The sequence below is a fragment of the Ahaetulla prasina genome, chromosome 4, assembly GCF_028640845.1.
Source record: "Ahaetulla prasina isolate Xishuangbanna chromosome 4, ASM2864084v1, whole genome shotgun sequence".
NCBI lineage: Eukaryota > Metazoa > Chordata > Lepidosauria > Squamata > Colubridae > Ahaetulla > Ahaetulla prasina.
Window position 1 is genome coordinate 25,417,052 of NC_080542.1, and position 25,567 is coordinate 25,442,618.

The following is a 25,567-nucleotide window of genomic DNA, read 5'->3' on the forward strand; positions in this document are numbered from 1 at the left end:
TTACAACCACATTTGTGACCAGAATTTCCATTGCTAAGCAAAGTGGTGGTGAAGTGAATTTCCATTGCTAAGCTAAGCAAAGTGGTGGTGAAGTGAATGTGCCCAATTCTACAACTCTTTCTGCATGATTAAGTGAGTCACTGCAGTTGTTAAGTGAATCACACAGTTCTAAAATGAATCTGGCTTCCCCTACTGAGTAAGCTTGTTGGAAGCTAACTGGGAAGGTTACATACACAATCACATAACCCGGGGATGCTGCAACTGTTGCATGTGCTAGTTGCCAAGCACCCAGATTCTGATCACATGATGGTAAGGATTCTGCAACCATCATAAGTGTGAAGACTGGTTGTAACTCACATTTGTCACGTCTTCGAAAAGTCACTACACAAATGGTTATGAAACAAGGACTATCTGTACTAAGCTAGCTAGATTATATGTTGTGCTTTCTAAACAGGCTCCAACATTATGGGAAATAAAAAAATTGCAAGATGCTTTTGTCTTAATCTGTTGCAATACTCATCTTGTAAGGGATAGTCATGAAAATCTACATAGCTTCTGCCTTGAGGATCCAATAAGGCATCAGATCTGTCTCTGTGTGTGAGAGACTGCCAAGGTATAGGACCCCAGCCTATGATCCAGGTTGGCAAATAATAATCAGACTTTATGAGCAATGGAAATAGGCAACTTAACTTGAAAATAGGAGGAGGAACCAGTATTGTGCACATTCACTATCTTGAGTTATTTATAAAACGAATAAAAGGGGGATAAATATATAATAAATTTAAATATTTAAATATTGTGTTTGATGTGGAAGTTACCTTCTAGTTCAGGGGTCTCCAACCTTGGCAACTTTAAGACTTGTGGACTTCAACTCCCAGAATTCCTCAGCTTTGCTGGCTGAGGAATTCTGGGAGTTGAAGTCCACAAGTCTTAAAGTTGCCAAGGTTGGAGACCCCTTTTCTAGTTCTTCTTTCAGAAACTGTTACAGCACTGTCCACATTATCCTTCACTCAAACCGAATACATTACATTTGATTTCCAAGATGTGATGGACTCCAAATCCCACCCTCATACTAGACATGTGAATCTGTCACAGTTCCTCCCTCCGGCCTGAGGATGATGGGAATTGGCTGTCAGTTTTACTGCCATCTAAATTCATGCTCATCTGGATGTATACAGCCTGGGTCTGCTTCCCAAATCTGAGACCCCATGCTCCAATATCCAGTACATGGACCTTGGTAAGACTATGATTGGAATACTGCATCCAGTTTTGGTCACTGCAATATAAAAAGATGTTGAAACTCATGAAAGATGATTAGGGGACTGGAGGCTAATACATATGAAGAATGGTTATAAGAACTGAAGATATCTAGTCTAGTGAAAAGAAGGACTAGGGTCGACATGATAATAATGTTGCAATATTTGCCGGGCTGCCACAAAGGAAAGGAATCAACCTATTTTCCAAGGCACCAGAAGACAGGACAAGAAGCAATAGTTGGAAACTAACTAAGGAGAAAAGCTACCTAGAACTAAGGAGATAATTCCTTGACAGTGAGAACACTAAACCAGAGAATCGGCTTCCTTCAGAAGTTCTGGTGTTCCAACACTGGAGGGTTTTAAGAAGAAATTAGACAACTATTTGTCTGAAATGGTATAGGGTCTCCTGCTTAAGCAGGGAGTTGGACTAGAAGACCTTCAAGATCCCATCCAGCTCTGTTACAGGTAGTTCTCAACCTATGACCACAATTGAGCCCAAAATTTATGTTGCTAAGTAAGAAATTTATTAATTGAGCTTTGCCCCATTTTACGGCTTTTCTTACCACCTTTGATAAGTGAATAACTGCGGTTGTTAAACTAGGATTTTTCCATTGAGTTTGCTTGTCAGAAGGTTGCAAAAGGGAATCACATGAGCCCAGGACACTGCAGCTGTTGTGAGTCAGTTGTCAAGCATCCGAGTGTAAACCGTGTGACCATGGGAATGCTGCAACAGCCATAAGTGTGAAAAATGATCACAAGTCACTTTTTTCAGTGCTGTTGTAACTTTGGTCACTAAGCGAACTGTTGGAAGTTGTGGACTACCTGTATTCCGCAACTTCCAACAGGACACATAAGGCTGTAATATTACCGGCACGCTACACATCCTCTTCACAACCTATTTTCCTTGTTACCTTCTGGGAGGGGGCTTCATGGTATTTGAAGCAGAACATCCAGTTTCAGTCACAGTTTTGTTCCATATAGCATGTCTCGTGAACATTCAAGCTTCCTCTTTCAGCCCTGAATTCAAAATGGACAGTGATTAATATATACGTGTACACATATGTATGGGTGTAGAGATAGATAGATAGATAGATAGATAGATATGTAGGTAGGTAGTAGGCAGGCAGGCAAATAGTCCTACAGCCATACATACATATACATATACATATAAAGGTAAAGGTTCCCCTCGCACATATGTGCAAGTCATTACCGACTCTAGGAGGCAGTGCTCATCTCCGTTTCAAAGCCGAAGAGCCAGCGCTGTCCGAAGACGTCTCCGTGGTCATGTGGCCGCCATTACTCAACGCCAAAGGCGCACGGAACGCTGTTACCTTCCCACCAAAGGTTGTCCCTATTTTTTCTACTTGCATTTTTTACATGCTTTCGAAATGCTAGATTGGCAGAAGCTGGGACAAGTAACGGGAGGTCACCCTGTTACGCAGCACTAGGGATTCGAACCACTGAACTGCCGACCTTTTGATCAACGAGCTCAGCGTCCTACCCAAGCCACCGCGTCCATACATATACATATACATATACATATACATATACATATACATATACATATACATATACATATACATATACACACACACACACATATAAACTTAATATACTCCATTTTGAATAGAGCTGAAAGAGGAAGCTTGGGAGTTTAAAAGGTTGATGCTATATGGAACAAAACTAACTGAATCTAGATATTTTGCTTCAGATACCACGAAGCCCACTCCTCTGTGTGGGTGGGTGTTTGTGATATGTGTATGGATAGGTATATACTGTATACTTTCTTTTGACAGCAGGCAACAGAATTTCATTTTTAATGTGTGCCACCGTGCCTACAATAAAAAATGACAATAAAGGTTATCTCAGCTTATCAAGAAACTTAATGGGGGTTCGTTCAAAAATAAGCAAAAAAACTTGGGACCCCTTGGGACTTGAGAGACCCCCCCCCCACCTCCTTAGCCCTTAGGATCGCAGGATTTCCTCGTTGGCGGCAGTCCGCGGAGATCATAAGTCACGACTCTCCGCCGACGCGAGAACGTCGCCGCTTGCGAAAGCGGAACCGGCGTCTGATGTAATTCCCGAAAGCCGCCACCAGGGGCTCCCGAGTCTCCTCCCCCCCATCCCGCCTAGTCTCCGCCCTTTCCTTCGCACGTGGTTGCCGATGGCCGCTCGCAGAAGCTAGGCTGGGGAGACACGCGTGTCCTTTGCGGGGCGAGCCACAGGCAGGACCGGCGGGAAAGAGGCAGATCGTCGTGGGAAACAGACATCGCCGAGAGGTACCTGGGCAAGGGGAGGGCGGGGACAGGAAAGAGAGGAAGGGCCACCCCCAGAAAAGGGGGAGGTTTGAAGGAAGGAAAAAAAGAGAATAAAGGGAAAAGAGAGACTCTCCCCACCCACCCCAGGAGAAAAGGGGTTCATCATGGGGTGTAGGAAAGAGGGCAGGGAAATTGGGGTCTCTCCGAGCTCAAGCCGTCAGTTACTTGGAAACCTGTAGCTGGTTGTAACCAGTACTTGGTTGGCCTTTAGGGAAATGCCAGTCCCGTTTCTCAGAAAGGCAAATAGCCCTTCCTCTGCAAACTCCCTTTGGCTTCTCCGGAAAAATCCTATAGTCTTCAATTACTTAGTTTATTTATTTATTTATTTATTTTTCACATTTATATACCGCCCTATCTCCCTAGGGACTCAGGGCGGTTCACAGGCAATTAAAAATACATATAAATACAAACTAAAATGACAAGTAAAAAACTTATTCCATAGCCGAATTGTTAAAAAACAGTATAAATAATAAAAACCCATTTAAAACCAGTGAATTTAAAATCTAATCCAGTCCCGCGCAGATGATTTAGTGGAAAAGTGGATTTAGTGGAAAACCTCCCCACCCCCTCACCCCATTCTATGCCATATCGGCTCCCTGGTTGTAAATGGGTGTCGGGCCTCCCAACGTTCAGAGTGATGATTACCTATTTATAAACATTATACAACAGTCCTGCGCTGTAGGTCAGTAATAATATACATCTCCTGGGGAAACGACGTTGCCAGGGAGAGAAAGGCCTAAGGCCCATCTAATCATTTCATGACAAGTTGGCTCAGAGCTAGGGACTTTCCGATTCGTAACTTTAGACTCCTAGAGCTTCAGGAGAGACACCTGGGAGAAAGATTGCTGGAGATTTTTGGAAAACCGGAGCAAGAATTGAGGGGTCCTTGGTGCTCTCTGAGTTGCTTGTTTTCTTGCAGACATTTCATTATCAAACTAGGTAACATCATCAGTGCTAGTAAGGAGTGCAGTTTGCTGTCAGTTTGTATTCTATAGAATTGTATTATGTAGAATTAGAATACAAACTGACAGCAAACTGCATTCCTTACTGGCACTGATGATGTTACCTAGTTTGGTAATGAAACATCTGCAAGAAAACAAGTAAGCTCAGAAAGCACTAAGGCCCCTCAGGTCAACCCTGAGCTACAAATATTCTCCTTTATTAGGAGCAAGAACTGCATTAGATGGATTATTCTTTTTGTTCATTTTTTCATTAAAAATAGTGTGCCCTCCTGTGTACATAATTATTTCACTTCCTTATTTCAGCCTTGAAACAACAGTCTTGTAAGGTAGATTAAGCTGAGAGCAAGGGAGATGTCCAAAGTAGAGGTAGTCCTCAACTTACAACAATTCATTTAGTAATCATGTGAAGTTACAACAGCAAAAAGGTGACATGACCGTTTTTCAAGCTTACAATTGTTTCAGCATCTCCATGGTCACGTGATTTACATTCAGATGCTTGGCAACTGACTCATATTTATGACAGTTGCGTGTCCCGGGGTCATTTGATCACCTTTTGCAACCATTTGAAAGGCAGAGTCAATGGAGAAGCCAGATTCACTTCACAGTGATGTTATTAACTGCAGTGATTAGCAACTGTGGCAAGGAAGGTTTGAGGTGGGGCAAAATTCATTTAACAAACATCTCACTTAGCAACAGAAATTTTGGGCTCAGGTGTGGTTGTAAGTCGAGGACTGCCTGTAATTTTGAGATAATGTGTTTGACCTTGAGGGGCTGTGGCCAGGGTGGGCGTGACCAGCTCAATGTTACTTGTCGAGGCTCCGTTTTCGCTTGCAGAGGCACCGTGGGCCGGTTCTTTGCTGTTTCTAGGGCAGCCCTGTGGGCCAAATTTAAGTACCCTGTGGGCCGAATCCAGCCCGCAGGCCTTGAGTTTGACACCCCTGTGCTACAGCAATTACATAAAATAATGGCTTTGGGGTTCATTGGGATGATTCTACAATAATTCATTGTTGAATTATTGGTTCAGAGTTTACAATTATCAATTTGGATCCACGCATGACTTAGGAACCAAAGTAGCATAATTTGTCTGCTGGTCTACATTTGGAAACAGTTAAAATTTCTATTATAAAATGCTTGACTGGGGATAGGAACTAGTTCGCACTTGACCTGATTAACCTTTGGATTACATCAGGAGAACCAGTCTGGTTAAGGCACCAGGCTAGAAACCAAGAAATAGTGAGTTCTAGTCCTGCCTTAGGCACAAAAGCTTTGGGTGACTTTGGGTCAGTAACTCTCAGCTCAACGTTCTTCACAATGTTGTTGTAGAGAAAATAGGAACAAGGAGGAGGATTAGACATGTTAGCCACCTTGCATTATTTATAAAAGAAAGGCAGGATTTAAAAAATAAATAAATTGGTAGAATAAATGAGCTGAGTTCTTCACTGGTGTTGTTTACATATATAGGGTGGAACTTGTGAGAAGCAGGTTTTCCAGAACAGGATTTCTCATCTATATTCTATTCTTACTCTTCCTATTCTCATATCTTCCAAAGTGTTATTTTTGTTTATGAACAGCATCCTTTTCTCATCCCTTTTCCAATGAAAGATATCCTAAAAATCTTTAGCTAAGTCTTTACAGCTGACATCTAGTGGGTAAAAGCTAGTTACGATTCTCTAAGCAATAGAACATTAGAAGATAGTCTTTTAGGGTATCTTGGTAGTTTGAGATATGTAACTTCTGACTCAATAATCCAGCCAAAAAATAAGAGTTGCTGCCTATTCATACTAAGTGATGGCTTCCTTTCCCTGAATGTGTTCAGGCAAAAGAATCTCTTTGGGATTATTTAATTTGGATTCCTGCATTGAGCAGGAAATTGGTCTACTATGATCACTTTTGTGTTAATAGTCAATTAATGATTCCATTGATTAATGACTTGATGCTTAGTGGCCATGAAGTAAACACCAGGAGGTGTACCATGTAATTGTTGACAAGGTTGTCTTCAGGGGGAAGGTCAAAAAAGTCAAGATGGTGTGTAACACACCACACATAAAAAAAGACAGGGCTTTGATTTTATGGTTATGGTTGTGGCTTTTTTGACTCCCTAATACAAGAGTTACTAATGTTGGCAGCTTTAAGGTGCATGGACTTCAACTTCCAGAATTCCCCAGCCAGCCATGCTGGCTGGGGAAATCTGAGGGTTGAAGTCCACATGTCATTTCTCTCATTTTAAAGTTGCCAAGTTTGTAAATCTCTGCCCTAGCAGACAGCTTGAATTGTTGTGTGTGGGAAGTAGGAATGGAATTAAGTCTTCTGACTCTAAAGAGAACTTAAGGCTGGCAAGCTGACACTTTGGTGAAGAACACTTGTATTGCAATACTTGGGTGAAGGTTTCGCTTATAAAGAGAGCAGTGGTATTTCTGAAAAGTAAGGACTGCAGCAAAGATATGGCTGATCCTGTGGTTAGACTCCCAGTGTTTTTTTTTCTCTTCCACTTACTCTTCTTTCTGTTTGTTTCTTTACAGTTCCTTTACAGTTTTGGTGATTTGCCTCCACGTTGGTGACTTGCGTCCACATTCCCCAACCATGGCTGAAGGGGGTACAGATGGGAACCAGCCACCGCGCGAGCATCCCCGCAATTTGCAGGGACTGCTGCAGATGGCGGTCATGGCGGGCAACACCGAACCTGGTCAGACGGCACCTATGTCTGATGAGGTGTGCAACTGGGCTCATCAGGAGAGGGAATCGAGTCCAACGTTTAGACATAAGGGATTCCTGATTATCCAGGCAGGAAGTAGAATATGAAGCAGAGGCCCTAGATTTTCTAGTAGGAAGTTGGAGAAGGATAATGGACTCACTCACGGATTTAAGTCCATCCTTAGACAGGGAAGCTTGCTGGATGGCTTCGGGTAGCTAGCAGAATCTACCTCATGGGTTTGTTTGGGTTTTTTTGGGGGAAAAAAGATGAGAGAATGTATAGTTCCTGGAGGAAAGAGTACCTTTAAATCTAGATAGTTTTTCCCATCCTTAGCCGTTTTAAGATATATGGACTTGAACTCCCAGAATAACCCCTCTGGGAGTTGAAGTCCACACATCTTAAAATGACTAGGATTGGGAAACAAGTGACTACGATTGGGAAACACTGATCTAGATGATGATGGTAATGTTAATTATCAGCCTGTATTATGTGCAAGAAGAAAGAAAAAATTAAAAGTATGCATTTCTAACAAACCTTGCCTATGCATTAATGGCAGAATGACTTTTAATAGAATTCATTGTGGGGAAGGTGAAAGCTAAACATTTAAACACTTCAGATGCCCTCAGCAAGGAAATGAAATGATATCATCCTAAATGAAATACTGAGCCGTCCTAGGAATTAGGAAAACCTGGATTTAATCTATCCCTAGACATGATAATATTGGATCTGTCTGTTTGTCTGTCTGTCTCCCTCTGTCTGTCTCTCTCTCTCTCTCTCTCTCTCTCTCAAATCAATTTAGATAATAGGATTATTGTTGATTTTTTTCCCCCTGGTTCTTTTTTAGTTGTACTAGTTTTTGTGTGGGTTTTTTTTTTTGTAATTTACTGATTAGTTACTCACTGATGATTGTGTTGTTATATTGCCTTTGGGACAACTGTGCCACCATCTTCATACTGCATGTTGCTGTGAGAGAAAAAATAAGCTCTAATATGGCATTTAAAGCATCCTAAGCACAAAAAGAGAAGATTGTTTACCAATTTTCATTCCTCTCCTCTTCTTCACTCCATCTAATGGCCAATTTTTCAGAGGAGACAGTGGTTGCAGGAAGCCATGGTTGAGGCATTTCGTGGGCAAATGGATGAAGTGGAGCAAATGAAGGAATGTCTGCGTATTTTGGAAGAGTTAAGCCCAGGAGCAGAACGTGGGGAAAGTTCAGAGGAAACGCATTCAGATCTTGACCGAAGGGAAAATGCCCTCGATGTACTGGCAGAGTTGTGTGAAAATTTGGATAATGCTGCAGGTACAAAAACAATCTCATATCTGTGTCAGTGGTGCAATTCAGCCAGTTCTGTCCAGATTCAATCGATAGCGGAAGCTGCGGGAGGTTCCGCCCACCTGCCCTGATGTCATTTTTTACCCTTTGCGCATGCGTGAAACGCTCTGCGCGTGCGTGTAGGTAGTACGTGTGCTCACATTTGCAAACTGGTAGTGAAGGTAAGTGAATACTACCCCCGATCTCTGTGTGTGAAAAAATTGTTAATTGAGCATAAGAGGTCCATGCTGCAGTATTATTTTCCCGATTCCAACTCATATTTCAGGCAAAGGAGACATATATCTTTCTAAAAGGAAGTTCACTTATAGCACAGGGTTTCCCAACCTCGGCAACTTTAAGACATGTGGACTTCAACTTGGAGAATTTCCTCAGTCAGCACTTCCAGCTGAAGAATTCCAGGAGCTGAAGTCCACACATTTTCTTAAAAGTTTGGGAAACATTGACTTAAATCAGTGATTGCAGCCAAGCCAAACTATTGCAAGATAAGGAATTAAAAACCAGCTGAGCTGAATAAAATTCTTGTCCTCCCCTACCCACCATATGGTCATTTGTCCAAGAAAAAGAAAATTTTCATCAGTACCTTCCAAAGAAAATGTAACAGAAGGATTCAATCAAAAGAGAGCAACTTTTTGAAAGCCAGCTCGTACACTGATTTTTATGACTACAAGGATTATGATCATGCTTTTAATGCAAATTGAGACGACCTATTTGGGAAAGAAATTTTTAAAGGGATGGATTTTTCATGGTTTTACATGTATAAAATCAAATCAAAGGCCTGTTTTTGTTTTATTTCTGAGAAATTGCACTTTGCAATTGGGCAATTTGAGGCAATATAATCTGGGTAGACTTCAAAGGACTTTGGGATGGGAAGTACACATGGGTGCAGATCATTGACTGACAGGTATAATCCTTAATATGCAACATACGTTAATGAAATCACCGGAGAATCACAAAAGTAAAACCACAGATTCCCACAATTTTCACATAGGCATATTTACTGTGGAATTCTGGGAGTTGGAGTCCACATATCTGGAGGTCATTCAAGTTGAGAAAGCAGTTGTATCCTTACTCCTTGAGCCACAACAGAGTGATTAAGGCCAGGAGAAGTTAGCTGGTATTCTGCCAGTATCATTGTAGACATTCCTTGAGTAATAACTGTAATCAGGCCCAGAATTACTGTTATAAATCATGTTTGTCTTTAAGCGACTGACCTGATTTTACAACTTTTTTTGTGTGTCAGTGGTTAAGTGAATCACTATGGCTTTTCAGCAAATCTGAGGTTATTAAACAAACCCATTGTCTGCAATGGCTTTTTTTTTTTTGCTAGAAACTGGAAGAAAACAGCAATTTCAGGCAAAAAAAATGCAAATTGTGGACACATAAATTTCAGATACGGCAAATGGCCATAAATGCAGTCTTTTTGCTGAACACCAAAATATGATCACATGACCATGGGTGTGTGTGTGTCAGAACTTTGTATTCAAGTCATAAATGTATTTTGGTGCACCGTCATAAGTTTGAACTATTGCTAAGTGAATACAAGGTACAAGGACTACCTGTACCGCTTTCAATCATCTTCCAGATTTCTGCAAACTGGAGGGCATGCGGCTGTTGGCCCACCGATACTTGGAACATGAAGAGCAGGAACTGCGATGGCGAGCTGCCCATCTGGTTGGCACCTGTGCCCAGAATGTACCCAAGGTTCAAGAGCAGGCCCTGGCACTGGGCTGCATGAGGAAGCTGCTGCGGCTGCTGGATCATGACCCCAGCGAGGCTGTTCGGATCAAGGCGCTCTTTGCCATTTCTTGTGAGTGGGAAACAATGGCTGCTTAGTGAACGGAGAGCCAAGCTGAAAGCGTTATAGGAGATTTATCCCAGCATTGCTGTTAGCTGTGCAATAGGGGAAGAAAGAAATCTAGTGTTTTTATTTATATAGACAACAGTAAAAGAGAAATGGGTGGTTAAGAAATACGAAGTATGTATGTATGTTATGCCTGCATGCATGTATGTATAAATACCAAGCAAGCAAGCAGTGGAACCATTTATGATAGGGAAAAAGGAGGAGGAAGATTATAGTGCTTGCATAGCACCACTTTCCTGATCAGTTAGGAAACCATTCAGTTTTTTCAACTTTTTAAAATATGATTAGGATTATTATTTATTTGTTTGTTTATTTGTTTATTATTTATATTTTTATACCGCCCTTTTCCGAAGACTCAGGGTGGTGTACAGCCAGAATAAAACAGAACACAACAGTTAAAAACAATATTCAATAAAAATCTTATTCGATTTGGCTAAAAGTATAAGATAAAAATTATAAAAGACCCTATAAAACCCTATAAAACCCCATTAAAATTCCCATTAGGCCAGCCCTGCTCAATGAAATAAGAAAGTCTTGAGCTCGCGCTTAAAGGTCCGGAAGTCAGGGAGTATGCGTAGCCCCACAGGTACTTCATTCCACAGGGCAGGTGCCCCCACCGAGAAGGCTCTTCCCCTGGGAGCCGCCAGCCGGCATTGTTTGGCTGACAGCACCCTAAGGAGGCCTTCCCTGTGAGAGCGCACAGGTCGATGGGAGGCTGTTGGTGGCAGTAAGCGGTCCCGTAAATATCCCGGTCCCAAGCCTTGGAGCGCTTTAAAGGTGATAACCAACACCTTGAACTGCACCCGGAAGACCACCGGCAACCAGTGCAGCCTGCGTAGGAGAGGTATTATATGGGAGCTACGAGATGCTCCCTCTATCCCCCGCGCAGCTGCATTCTGTACCAGTTGGAGCCTCGGGTGCTCTTCAAGGGGAGTCCCAGAGAGCATTGCAGTAATCCAGGAGGGAGGTAACGAGGGTATGAGTGACCGTGCATAAAGAATCCCGGTCCAGGAAGGGACGCAACTGGCGAATCAGGCGTACCTGATAGAAAGCTCCCCTGGCGACGGCCGTCAAATGTTCTTCTAAAGACAGCCGCACATCCAGAAGAACGCCTAAGTTGGGAACCAACTCCCTGGGGGCCAACGACTCGCCCCCCACAGTCAGCGATGGAACCAGCTGACTGTGCCGGGACGCCGGTATCCACAGCCACTCTGTCGTGGATGGGTTGAGTCGAAGCCTGTTCGTCCCCATTCAAACCCGGACGGCCTCCAAGCACCGGGACATCACATTGATGGCTTCGTTGAGGTGGTTCGGGGTAGAAATGTACAGTTGAGTATCATCAGCGTACAGTTGACAACTCACCCCAAAACCACGGATGATCTCCCCCAGCGGCTTCATATAGATGGAAGCGAGAGGATCGACCCCTGTGGCACCCCACAAGTGAGGTGCCGTGTGGCCGACCTCTGCCCTCCTGCCAACACCTTCTGTGAGCGGTCAGAGAGGTAGGAGGAGAACCACCAAAAGACGGTGCCCCCCCACTCCCAAACCCCCCAACCGCCGCAGCAGGATACCATGGTCGATGGTATCGAAAGCCGCTGACAGGTCTAATAGAACCAGGACAGGACAGAACCAGACCCGCGCCCTCCACAGATCATCTACCAAAGCCGTCTCCGTGCTGTAACCAGGCCGGAAGCTGGACTGGCACGGGTCTAGATAGACAGTTTCCTCCAGGTACTGGGGAAGCTGCCATGCGACCACACTCTCAACAACCTTCGCAATAAAATGAAGGTTGGAGACCGGACGATAATTAGCTAATGCTGCTGGGTCCAGGGAGGGCTTCTTAAGGAGGGGCCTCACCACCACCTCTTTCAAGGCAGGTGGGAAGACACCCTCCACCAAAGAAGCCCTAATAATTCCCAGGAGCCAGCCTCGTGTAACCTCCTGCGTGGCCAGTACCAGCCAGGAGGGACACGGGTCCAATAAACATGTGTTTATTATCATATTATAATCATATTATTATCATATTAACATATTATAACTTGGGATGTTAATGAGTCTGGCATCATCCTCCACATGAGTGTAGCAAACTTTATGACATTTTGCATCCTGTGAGTTCTAACCATCATAATAACAAAGGGGCTGTGGAGTTACAGTTCAAAACATCATCTGGAGGTAAAGGGTTTTCTTACTTTAAACTTCATTTTCTGTTCTTTTCTTCTTCTTTCCATGAAACTGTCAAAAGCAGCTAGCAGCATTCTAAAACCAGGCAGCAAAAATCAAAGCACCACATTCACTCCGTGAGAATATTGTTGTTGATTTCAGATTGCCACTTGTGCTCATGCCTGAACAGAAGCACAGGGTGCTGTGATACTAAGATACCTTGGCCTATTGGAGTTTTCTTGAAACAAACCAATATTAAATGCCTGTGGCAAACTTGTAATGTACAGCTCAGGAACCCAAATTTGTCATTTGAAAATCATGTTTTTGACAGTGGAATTTATATTAGACATTGAGGGTTAAAACCCTGCAATATTAAAGTTAAAACTGATTGCAGGAAAGTATGGCCTGACGGTGATAGGTAAGCAGGAGTGAATACTAGGGTTTCGGATAATTGTATAGCATCATGGCTGTTCTGGCGTTTAATGAATGTTGTAAGACAGGGTCTCCAACCTTGGCAACTCCCAGAATTCTGGGAGTTGAAGTCCTCCAGGCTTAAAGTTGCCAAGGTTGGAGACCCCTATTGTAAGATATAGTTATTGAGCCTGATTCGTGGGAAATAGCATTCTTGTTCTTGGCTATACTATCAGGATGAGATAAATGGATGGGGTGTGAATCTTGAACTGGGTTGAGAACTGCATAAAGTCATCCACATCTTAGTCCATTGTTCAGTCAACTGGTTGTTCAATCAGCATTTCCTCATTCTCGCCCTTTTTTCTTCATATTTCCTTCTGCTACCAGGCTTAGTAAGAGCCCAAGAAGCTGGCCTACAGCAATTCTTACGCCTTGATGGCTTCTCTGTACTCATGAGGGCCATGCAGAGTAATGTACAGAAACTGAAGGTGAAATCAGCCTTCCTCCTCCAGAATCTTCTCGTAAACCACCCAGAACACAAAGGTCAGAGTCCTCTTCTAAGGGTATATGGGTGAAAAAGAGCAGGGAGGGAGTTGCTGTCCTTCGTGGGGTTTTGCTATGTGTCTGGTTGACCCTCACATCCTGGACATAAATTGTTTCAATTTCTACCCTTAAAACGAAGCTATAGGGCACTGTACACAAGGACAGTTTTTTCCCGAATGCCATCACTCTGCTTAACAATTAATTCTCACAGCGCTGTCAAATAATTTACTAAGATTGTATTACTATTCTTCTTCTCTTCCTTACTAGTATTTATCTCTTTCCACTTATTACTATAACCATGTAACTTTATCCTTCAATCTATATTGTTTTTGTTTGTTTCCTAATGAACACTGAGAGCATATAAACCAAAGACAAATTCCTAGTGTATCCAATCACACTTGGCCAATACAGAATTCTATTTTAGGAATCATGTCAGTCTAACCAGTCTTTAAATATTTAATTCTTTATTGCCTCTTTCGTGATCTCTTTAACCTACCTGTCTGAAATCCGGCTTTGCTGGTCTGTGGTTTTTTTTATGGTCATGATTGTTGAAAGCTGCTTGTTCTGATAGGCCCATAGTTTCTGATCAGGATTGCTCCCACCAATAAAACCAGCCATCCCCAGAGAATCAGATCTTCACTCTTAATGGGAATAAAGTCTGTTGTATTTCCTTTGGATCTTGTAACCTACGTTTCTTCCTGGAACAGACAGGCTCCTTGGAGGTTATTGGCAGTCCTCATTTAGTGACTGCCTCATTTAACAACCATTCACAGTTATGACAGTGATGAAAAAGTTACGATCAATCCTCACATTTACAACCTTTGCAGTCTGTAAAGCAAAGAAAAGCTGAAGATCATAAACGCAGTCAGGGTTTCATTTAGCAATCACTTCATTCAGTGGTCATAGTTATGATTGCTAAATGAGGACTGCCTGTATTTCTATCATATACAGAAATTACCGTATTTTTCAGAGTATAAGACGCACCTTAGTTTTGGAGGAGGAAAATAAGGGGGGGGAAATTCTGCCTCTGCCTACCAGCATTCATTTGGGTAGCGTCCTTAGCAAACAGCCTGGTCAGCTGTAGCATATTAGCCTGATTCAGCACGAGCAGCTGATTGGTGGGTGGATTGCTTCCCAGAATATCCCCATTCAGGTGTTCCCAGAGGTGAATTTTAGCAACAGGTTTGCTGGTTGTGAACGCTCACGCGCCTTGTTGGGCAGGGCACTCCAATGAGTACAGCAGGGAAAGCGTGGAACCGGTTTGACAAGGCAGCAGCTGTTCTGGAGTTGCCATTTTGGCCTCTGTGCCTAGCTTTTCACCCTCCAAAAGCTCCGTTTGAAAGGCTGCCTTTGCAAATGGAGCTTTTGGAGGCTGTTTGAGAGGCTCTCTGTTTGAGAGACTGTGTTTGCAGCCTCCAAAAGCTCCATTTGAGAAGACACGTGGAGACTGAAGGGTGGGGGCCGGCAGGTGGGCAGGGCTACATTCGGTGTATAAGACACACCCAAATTTTCACTCTCTTTTAGGGGGGAAGTGTGTCTCTGAAAAATATGGTACCTTGTGAAGACCTAGAGCCCTGGTAGCAGTTGTTGGATGCATTAGGACAGGGGTGTCAAACTCAATTTCATTGAGGGCCGCATCAGGATTGTGTTCGACCTCACTCATGTCGGGGGGATACCTGTGGTGGCCAAGTGCTAAGGCAGCACTTCCCTCAGACCCCCCACTCACTCTCATTATAATCTTCTTTCCTTCCTTCCTTCCTTCTCCTTTATTCTTCCTTCCCCTCTTTCCTTATTTTTCTTTTAAAAAAATTTTTTTTTTTATTTTTACTGTATGAAGAAAGCAACTCTTTCAATGTGTATATAAACAGTGTGTTGTCTGGTTAGTTAGTTTGAGCAATAGTCATAATAATAATGATAATGTTCATTAGTAGTGATCATATAATAACAGTATTTTCTCAACATAATATTAATACTTAATTGTTAATACTAAATCAAGTTAATAATAAACATACAATAAACCCTCATGGTAAACTTAATCCTTCTCTTATAATTTTAAGTGTTCTAACTTCTGTTTCTGTTATTTAACCAGTGATAAAACGAATTCCATGTTTCAGAATATTCCGTATCTTCCTTCTCTTTAATTTCAAGTGTTAATCTATCCATTTCTGCACATTCTAGTATTTTTTTAAATTACCTTCTCATCTGCAGGGACCTCCACATCTTTCCACAGCTTGTATGTTATGCAAATACAATTCTAGCCATTGTAGTATTAGATACATAGTCCCTTTATTATATTTTTCTGGTATGATCTCCAACAGAAATATTTCTGGTTTTAGATCTATATGTTCCTTTCCTTATTTTTTCTTCCTGCAGCCATCTGCCAGCGAAAAAGGGACCTGGGAGGGCTACGTGTGGCCCTCCCGAGCTCCGTTTTCGCTGGCAGAGGCACCGCGGGCCTGTCCTTTGCTGTTTTCAGGTTGGCCCCATGGGCCAGATCTAAGCACCCCGCTGGCCGGATCTGGCCCGCGGGCCTTGAGTTTGACACCCCTGCGTTAGGAAGTCCTCCTGCTGTTCCAAACTAATGTGAGTCACCATTTTCAATATTCCTTCACATTTTATTTTTTTGCTCCAGCATCGGCAAGAACAGTATACATAGAATCAGATATTCCTTTGTGTCCTCACTGCAATTAGTAGAGTAGGATAGGCTCAGCGATAGAAGGAGACTGATTCACGTCAGAGTTGGTGAATTTCATGACGGAATAGTTTTGAACTTTTGTCTCATCAGAGTTTTAATAATTGCACTTTGCTTGTATGTTGCTGATGCCTGAGCTTCATACCTGAGAATAAAGTTACATTTTGACTTGGTTCACTAAACCATGACTTATTTAATCCCTTCTTTCATAGTAATTAGTTAGGATCATACACACGAAAACTCAGTAGCCATTGGATGGCACCAGCCAACCAACACGGAGGCTGCTGATAGGCTTCCATTGCAAAGGGCCCCACAGCCCTGCCCCTTGCCCTACGAATGACTGCAAATTAGACCTGGTGATCAGCCGCCTACTTGTCCAGTGTTGGCTTGTGAGCCATATAAAAAGAGGTACAAATAGACCTCGACAACCACAGTTGAGCCCAAAATTTCCATTGCCAAGGAAAGCAGTTGTTAAGTCAGTTGCACCCCATTTTACAAGCTTTTTTTGCCACAGTTTTTAAGCAAATTACTGCAGTTGTTGATTGAATCATATGGCCATTAACCAAATCTGGCTTGCACCACTTACTTTGCTTGTCTGAAGCCTGCTGGGATCACATGACCCAGGATAGTGATGATCATATGACTTGGGATAGTGATGATCATATGACCCAGGATAGTGCAACTGCCATTCATACCTCCCAGTTGTCAAGTGCCTGAATTCTGATCATGTCACCATGATCAACAGTTGTATGAAAGATGGCCATGTCACTTTTTTCAGGGTTGTTGTAATTTTGAGCAGTCACTAAACAAATTATTGTATGTTAAGGATTACCTATATCGGGCCAGATTTGGCCTCTTGTCCATAGCGGGGTTTGCTGACCCCTGCTATAAAGGAGCCTTTACTTTCATTTCAGGAGTTAACACCTTCTGCATTTTTCTCCCTGCAGAGACTCTCTGTTCCATGGGCATGGTTCAGCAACTGGTGGCTCTGGTCCGGACTGAACACAGTACCTTCCATGAGCACGTCCTGGGAGCCCTGTGCAGGTATCAACAGGAGTGAAGTTTCGAGAATTAGAAGTGGGATTTGGATGTGGGGAAAATGTCCCTTGAAGAACAGGTGAAGGACTATCTGTGTAAAAGACGTAGCTCAAAGAAGAGAAAGACCCTTCCCCCCCCCAAAAAAAAGCCAGGATAACATTATAAGAGCTGCAGAATACTCTCCTCTCTTCACCAGTTATTATGGTGATCACTGTCAGGAGGAACCACTGAGATTTGCCAAACTCTGGATATTGCTCTAATCATTATTTTCAATCTTGGGAACTTTAAGATGAAGGGACTTCAATTCAGATTGCTGGCTGGGGAATTCTGGAAACTGAGGTCTACACTTCTTAAAGTTGCCAGGTTTGATAATAAATAATGAAACTTAAGTGTATGGACTGCTGAGAACTAAATTATTTTTATTGTTTGAAAAAATATTAGTATTTGAGTGGTAATATATATTTTTGCATTGTAAGCCACTCAGTCATTAACAGACTGGGAGGCTATAGATATTGAATGGATAAATTCATTTGTTCATGCATTCATTTATATTCCGCTTTTGTTATTTTTACAAATAACTCAAGGCAACTAATATATCCAATATACATAACATAACATAACATAACATAACATAACATAACATAACATAACATAACATAACATAACATAACATAACATAACGTCAGAGTTGGAAGGGACCTTGGAGGCCTTCTAGTCCAACCCCCTGCCCAGGCAGGAAACCCTACACCATCTCAGTCAGATAGTTATCCAACATTTTCTTAAAAATTTCCAGTGTTGGAGCATTCACAACTTCTGAAGGCAAGTCGTTCCACTTATTAATTGTTCTAACTGTCAGGAAATTTCTCCTTAGTTCTAAGTTGCTTCTTTCTTTGATCAGTTTCCACCCATTGCTTCTTGTTCTACCCTCAGGTGCTTTGGTGAACAGCCCGACTCCCTCTTCTTTGTGGCGGCCCCTGAGATATTGGAACACAGCTATCATGTCTCCCCTAGTCCTTCTTTTTGTTAAACTAGACATACCCAGTTCCTGCAACCGTTCTTCATATGTTTTATCCTCCAGTCCCCTAATCATCTTTGTTGCTCTTCTCTGCACTCTTTCTAGAGTCTCAACATCCTTTTTACATCGTGGCGACCAAAACTGGATGCAATATTCCAAGTGTGGCCTTACCAAGGCATTATAAAGTGGCACTAACACTTCACGTGATCTTGATTCTATCCCTCTGTTTATGCAGCCCAGAACTGTGTTGGCTTTTTTAACAGCTGCTGCACACTGCTGGCTCATATCTAAATGGTTATCCACTAGGACTCCAAGATCCCTCTCACAGGTACTACTATTGAGCAAGGTACCACATATACGGTACTGGTGCATTTTGTTTTTTTGGCCTAAATGTAGAACCTTACTTTTTTCACTGTTGAATTTCATTTTGTTAGATAGCGCCCAATGTTCAAGTCTGTCAAGATCTTTCTGTAACTTGAGCCTATCTTCTGGAGTGTTGGCTATTCCTGCCAGTTTGGTGTCATCTGCAAATTTGATGAGTTCCCCATCTATCCCCTCGTCCAAGTCATTGATGAAGATGTTGAAGAGTACTGGGCCTAAGACAGAGCCTTGGGGTACTCTACTGCATACTTCCCTCCATGTGGATGTAGTTCCATTGAGAACTACACGTTGAGTGCGGTTGGTCAGCCAGTTACGAATCCATCTGGTGGTGGTGCTGTCTAACCCACATTTTTCTACTTTATCTAGTAGTAGGTTATGGTCTACTTTATCAAATGCTTTACTGAAGTCCAAGTAAATTATATCGACAGCATTCCTCTGGTCTACTAATTTTGTCATTTTGTCAAAGAATGCGATAAGATTAGTCTGGCATGATCTGTTTTTGACAAACCCATGTTGGCTTTTGGTTATTACTTTGTTTGCTTCTAGGTGTTCGGTGATTCGTTGCTTGATTATCTTTTCCAGAATCTTCCCCGGTATTGAGGTCAGACTGATAGGTCTGTAGTTTCCTGGATCTGTTTTTTCCTTTTTGAAGATGGGAACTACATCAGCTCTTTTCCAGTCCTCTGGCAGCTCCCCTGTGCTCCAGGATCTTTGAAAGATATAGTTCAGTGGTTCTGAGATCACGTCTGCCAGTTCCTTCAGAACCTTGGGGTGTAATCCATCCGGTCCTGGTGATTTGAACTCGTCTAGGGTAGACAGGTGTTCACTTACCATTTTCTTCCCTATTTTAACTTGTCTTTCTAATCTGTTTTTTGTAGTGCTGTTTTTGATAGGTTGGATTGTTTTTTCCTTTTGTGTAAAGACAGATGCAAAAAATGAGTTAAGTAGATCTGCTTTCTCCCTGTTGCTTGTCATCTTCTTGCCACTTTCTCCCAGCAATGGGCCAATTGTTTCCTTGACTTTTTTCTTGTTTTTAACATGTTGGAAGAAGCTTTTTTTGTTATTTGTTACTTTTTTTTGTTTTGTTTACATTTATACCCCGCCCTTCTCCGAAGACTCAGGGCGGCTTACAGTGTATAAGGCAATAGTCTCATTCTATTTGTATATTTTTACAAAGTCAACTTATTGCCCCCCCAACAATCTGGGTCCTCATTTTACCTACCTTATAAAGGATGGAAGGCTGAGTCAACCTTGGGCCGGGCTCGAACCTGCAGTAATTGCAGGCTACTGTGTTCTTAATAACAGGCTTTACCAGCGTGAGCTAAACCGGCCCTTTTGTCGCTAGCCTTTGTTCATTGTGAGCCTTAGCTTTCCTCACTTCATCTTTACAGGCTCGGGCTATTTGCTGATAGTTATTTGCCCCTCTTTCTACTTTTTATATTTGTCCTTTTTGTCTTTCAATTTGTCAGATAGTTCTTTATGCATCTGTGCTGGTTTCTTTTGAGATCTATTATTTTTCTTCTTCATTGGTATTGTGTTAGACTGCGCTTTTATAATCTCACTTTTCAAAATTTCCCAGGCTTCTTGAGTCATTTTCCCCCTGAGGATTCTCATCCATTGAATCCTTCTCAAGCTCTCTCTAAGTTTATTGAAATTAGCTCTCTTAAAGTCCAAGACTCTAGTTTGACTTTGTTCTACTACTTGTATTTGCTTAATGTCGAATTCCAATATTGTGTGGTCAATTGCCCCCAAGGTTCCTGTAGCTTCAACACCTTCTATCATTTCATCTCTGTTAGTGAGAATTAAGTCCAGTATGGCTGATCCCCTTGTCGCCTTCTCTATTTTTTGGGAAACAAAGTTGTCTGCTAGGTTTGTTAGGAACCTGTTGGATCTTCCACTTGGTGCAGAGTTTGTTTCCCAGTTGATGTCAGGGTAGTTAAAATCCCCCATTACTACTGTGATGTGCTTCCTACATACCTTAGTTAGCTGACTAGCAAAAAGTTCATCTACTTCCTCTGTTTGGTTGGGTGGCCTATAGTATAGACCTATGGCAATATCGTTTTTCACCCCTTTTATATTGACCCAAATACATTCAAGATGATTTTCATCATTGTTGTGCTCTATTTCTATAGAGATGTAGTTATTTCTTATATATAGTGCAACTTCACCTCCTCTTTTATTTGGTCTATTTCTTTTAAATAATTTATATCCCTCTAGCTGTATGTTCCATTTGTCAGTTTCATCCCACCAAGTTTCCATAATGGCAACAATATCATATCTACCCTCATTTACTTGGATTTCTAATTCACCTGTTTATTCCTCATACTCTGTGCATTGGTGTATAGACATTTGAGTCCATTTGGATTGATCTTGTGTTTACTGTCTACATAACCTGTGTTGACTGCCCCTACTTTCTTGCCACCTGTTGGTTTAGTGCACATGGTACGGCACTCACTGTTAAATGCTTGGTTTTGCTTGATAGCAGGGCTGATAGTCTTACCCATACAGACATCTATGTTACATGCACTGATAACCCTTTTAGTTTTCGATTGCTGGGGACAGAAATTTTCTATATCAGTTAATTCTCTGTCCCCACTGTTCAGTTTAAATGTTTATCCAGAAAATCTGTGAATGTATTGCTGAGTAACTCAGTCCCTTTCTTTGATGGATGCAATCCATCTCTTTTGTACAATTTTTCATTGGACCACTTGCAGACATCATGACTAATAAAACCAAAGCCTTCCCTTTTACACCACTCCTTTAGCCACACTTTACCCATACTTTAGCCATACTCCTTTAGCCACCACTCCTTTAGCCATACTTTCTTCCTCCCATTTTCCCCACAACAACAACCCTGTGAGGTGGGTTGTGTTGAGAGAGAGTGACTGACTCAAAGTCACCCAGCTGGCTCTCAAGGCTAATGGGGACTTGAATTCACGGTGTCTTGCTTTCTAACCTAGTGCCTTCTCCATTAGACCCAATTGGCTCTTTATTTAAATTTATTATAGCTGCACACACTAGTGGACACTGGATGGCTTACCAATGCAGTACATACATACATGCAGTTAAAACATGCAATTTACATGCAATTATAAAATTGCTTATAATTGCTTTGCGAAGGGAAATTGCTACGATTGCTAATGGCTGCCAGAAACAATGAATAGAAGCAGTTCTTTCTCCATTCTTTGAGGCTATGATTGTGTTTGTTAATTTATTATATGGATATTAGGCTTTCCCCCAAGTTTAGCTCACAGGGATCTTTCATTTTGTTAAAATTATTTTACAAAGGATCTGCTAAATGCAACAGATAATAATAATATGAATATGTAGCTGTGTCCTTAATGGTTTTTTGGGGCTCCAAATTTCATTTTAAATAAAACTTAAGATTTAGCTGGCCTAGCCCTATTAGCTTACAAGCCTTCTGAGCTACCCCGAGATTTGACTGGCTCCAATCCTGTTAAACTTTTAAGAAGACTTTGAAAAAGTGGCTATTCCCTCATCCATCTGGGCCAGGATGTTAGAGAAGCTGATCCTGGAAAGTTGAATACATGTTGATGAGCCCTGATTGTTTTTTATTTCAAGTTTTGTTTTTATTATTGTACACTGCCCAGACTCAATTTTTCCCAAGTTGGCTGGTCATATGAAGTCGTAAGTAAGTAAGTAAATGAATAAATGGCTAAATAAAACCAAAAACATTTGGTTATCTCCCAGCTAACAAAAAGTATGGCTTCTTATCCATGTCTGTACTATATATGATCAATATGACTTGCATATGATCAATATACATCATGATACAATATGTTGTATTCCTCTCTCTGCTTTTCTTCTGTTTCTTTTCCCCTTTGTTATCTTTTATTAAATAAATAAAGGACACCCCAAATTTTTTTCCTATACTATCTTTTCTTTTTTTAAAGAAATTGTTAACTTTCCACTTGCCCACCTCTAAACTTTGTTTATTTCTTTCCCTCTTGTTTGACTGGTATGCCGCCTTGAACTTTCCAGTCTGGTAACAGATTTCCCCCAAGGTGTGCGAGAGTGTCAAGAGCGAGAATTAGCACTGGAGGAACTGCTAAAGGAACGCTGTCAGTTGCTTAGGAATCAAGAAGAATTCCAGGTAGGCCTGGATCAGTAGATTACTTCTACTGTCCCCTCCACTTTTTCAGTTACCTGATACTGTTCTTATGCTCAAGAAAGACTTGTCCCCATTACTTTTTAGTATCTTGAGAAATATTTTTATAAGAGTGGCAAAGTGGGATAAGGTGATTGGGCCAGAAAGATGGTTTTTCAAGAAAAGGGGAGGAGGTGACCTGGAGACATCTGTGAAAAAGAAAGAAGAAAACATAAACATCTATACCAGATTGAAAATTATGAAGGCAACAAGTTCCAGGGGAAGTATAATGAAAATGGAACTGACAACTGCAGCAAATAAAGTGAAATTGGGGGTATATATATTTAACAATGTATTTATATTTTAAATATATAGGGCCGGTTTAGCTCTGCCTGGTAAGGCCTGTTATTAAGAACACAAAGCCTGCAATTACTGCAGGTTCGAGCCCGGCCCAAGGTTGACTCAGCCTTCCATCCTTTATAAGGTAGGTAAAATGAGGACCCAGATTGTTGGGGGGGCAATAAGTTGACTTTGTAAATATATACAAATAGAATGAGACTATTGCCCTATACATTGTAAGCCGCCCTGAGTCTTCGGAGAAGGGCGGGGTATAAATGTAAACAAAAAAAAACAAAAAACAAAAAAAAAATAGAAGACCAAAGAATAGGAACCTCAGAACCACTTTGGATAAGGATAGGACACAAACAGAACAGAATAGAATAACAGAGTTGGAAAGGATCTTGGAGGTCTTCTAGTTCAACTCCCTACTCACGCAGGAAACCCTATACCATTTTAGACAAATGGCTGTCCAATCTCTTCTTAACAACTTCCAATGTTGGAGCACCCTTTTTGGAGGCAAGCTGCTCCATTGATTAATTGTTCTAACTGTCAAGAAGTTTCTCCTTAGTTACAGGTTGCTTCGCTCCTTGATTACTTTCCATCCATTGCTTCTTGTCCTGTCCTCAGGTGCTTTGGAGAATAGACATGTGATTGCCCACATGTCCTCTGGATGACTGCCTCCTGTGAGGGAGCTGCAGGACAGTGGTTTTCTGTGGGTTTGAATGTTGAGAGACACAGGGATCAGCCATCTTGCTCACAACTGTCACAGTGCCTTTTAAAGAACACCAAGTTTGCAAGTCTCACTTTTTAACCACTTTTAGAAATTGGTTATTAACCATTGTAAAGCTATTAGAGACCTTTGAAACAACAGGTTTGAGAAGTTATAAACATAAAGACTTAAAAGATTTTGAAATGAACAGTAAAAGACTAAGAATTTGATCTAAGAAAGTTATAAATGAATTAAGGATTCAGATAAATTTGGAATATTGCTAAGATTTTGGAATTGACTGTAAAAATAGTTTCTTGTGGGAAACAGACTTATTTCGGCTATTCTGGCTATTGTAAGTCATAACAAAGGTAAGTTACTTTAGGGTTTTAGAAGCTGGACATCAGTTTAAAGGGGGATTAGAAATTCTGGGCAGAAGGAAAAAATACAAGCCTGTTATTGATGTCAGTTAATAATGGGGTCTACAAATGACAAAAAACATAACATTGGAAACATTAAAGGAGATCTTTAAAGAATGAAGCCAGAAGTTAGTAGCTATAATATCTACAATGTCAGTAATGATGTTCGATTCTGTAGATAGATTATGTCTAGAAGATGTCAATGAGGAAATGACAGATTTATAGCAAATGTTCTCTGACAAGACAGAGAAAGTATCAGCAGTGGAACTACAAATGCAAGCCAAGAGAACAATCTGGAAAAAGGCCTCATTTGGTATATACAAAAGAAAGTCCTTGATGTTTGAAAACTTAAAAGAAAAATATAAATAGAGAATGACCTGGGAAATATTTTCTTACTAGATCTACAGAAGAAGCTTGTTAAATCCTTAAAAGAAATGTTGTGCAATGGGATAAAGAAAAATTGAAGAGCAATTAAATCCTATAACAATACTTGATTGAATTAGAGATTAAGATCATTAGAAGTAAAAGGAAGAAATATAAAGTTGGCTTATTTGATCAAGAGCCGGTTTGGTCTTGTTGCAAGGATGTTCAACCCTTTGGCTTGCTTCAGTCACATTGAGTAAAGAGGAATTGTCTTGGGACAAATATAAAATGCATAATGAAGTGAATGTATGTAAATCACATAATAATGTTAAAAATTACGATCTTGTGGGGATGCATTATTAGCTCTCCAGGGCCACATGCAGCTCATGGGTCACAGGTTGGACACACCTGGCCTAGTGGTTAAGGCACCAGGCTAGAAAGCAAGAGTCCATGAGTTCAGTTCCCTCCCTAGCTATTTAGCTGGGCCAGTCACTCACTCTCAGCTCAAAATAATCGCACAGGGTTCTTGTGGAGAAAATAGGAGGAGAAAGGTGTATTGGATATGTTTGCTGTCTTGAGTTATTTGTAAAAATAATAAAGGTGGGATATAAATACATAAAGGTAAAGGTTCCCCTCGTACATATGTGCTAGTCGTTGCCAACTCTAGGAGGCGGTGCTCATCTCCGTTTCAAAGCCAAAGAGCCAACGCTGTCCCAAGACGTCTCTGTGGTCATGTGGCCGGCATGACTCAACACCAAAGGCGCACGGAACGCTGTTACCTTCCCACCAAAAGTGGTCCCTATTTTTTCTACTTGCATTTTTACATGCTTTCGAAACTGCTAGGTTGGCAGAAGCTGGGACAAGTAACGGGAGCTCACCTCGTTACACGGCAGCACTAGGGATTCAAACCACTGAGCTGCCGACCTTTTGATCGACAAGCTCAATTCCTTAGTGCTGCCGTGTAACGGGG

The 25,567-nt window shown here is 41.6% G+C and overlaps 1 protein-coding gene across 1 annotated transcript in view; it reads left to right on the forward strand.

The window, feature by feature from the left end:
• The first annotated feature begins 3,403 nt into the window (after nt 1-3,403).
• HSPBP1 (HSPA (Hsp70) binding protein 1) overlaps nt 3,404-25,567 on the forward strand; it is a 49,071-nt gene continuing 26,907 nt past the window's right edge. Inside the window, exons 1-7 of the mRNA XM_058181225.1 lie at nt 3,404-3,535; nt 7,056-7,245; nt 8,315-8,528; nt 10,144-10,368; nt 13,381-13,536; nt 17,176-17,272; nt 22,665-22,776. Of these exons, the coding sequence (XP_058037208.1) occupies nt 7,117-7,245; nt 8,315-8,528; nt 10,144-10,368; nt 13,381-13,536; nt 17,176-17,272; nt 22,665-22,776 (933 nt within the window). The 5' untranslated portion in view covers nt 3,404-3,535; nt 7,056-7,116. The remainder of the gene's footprint in view (nt 3,536-7,055; nt 7,246-8,314; nt 8,529-10,143; nt 10,369-13,380; nt 13,537-17,175; nt 17,273-22,664; nt 22,777-25,567) is intronic.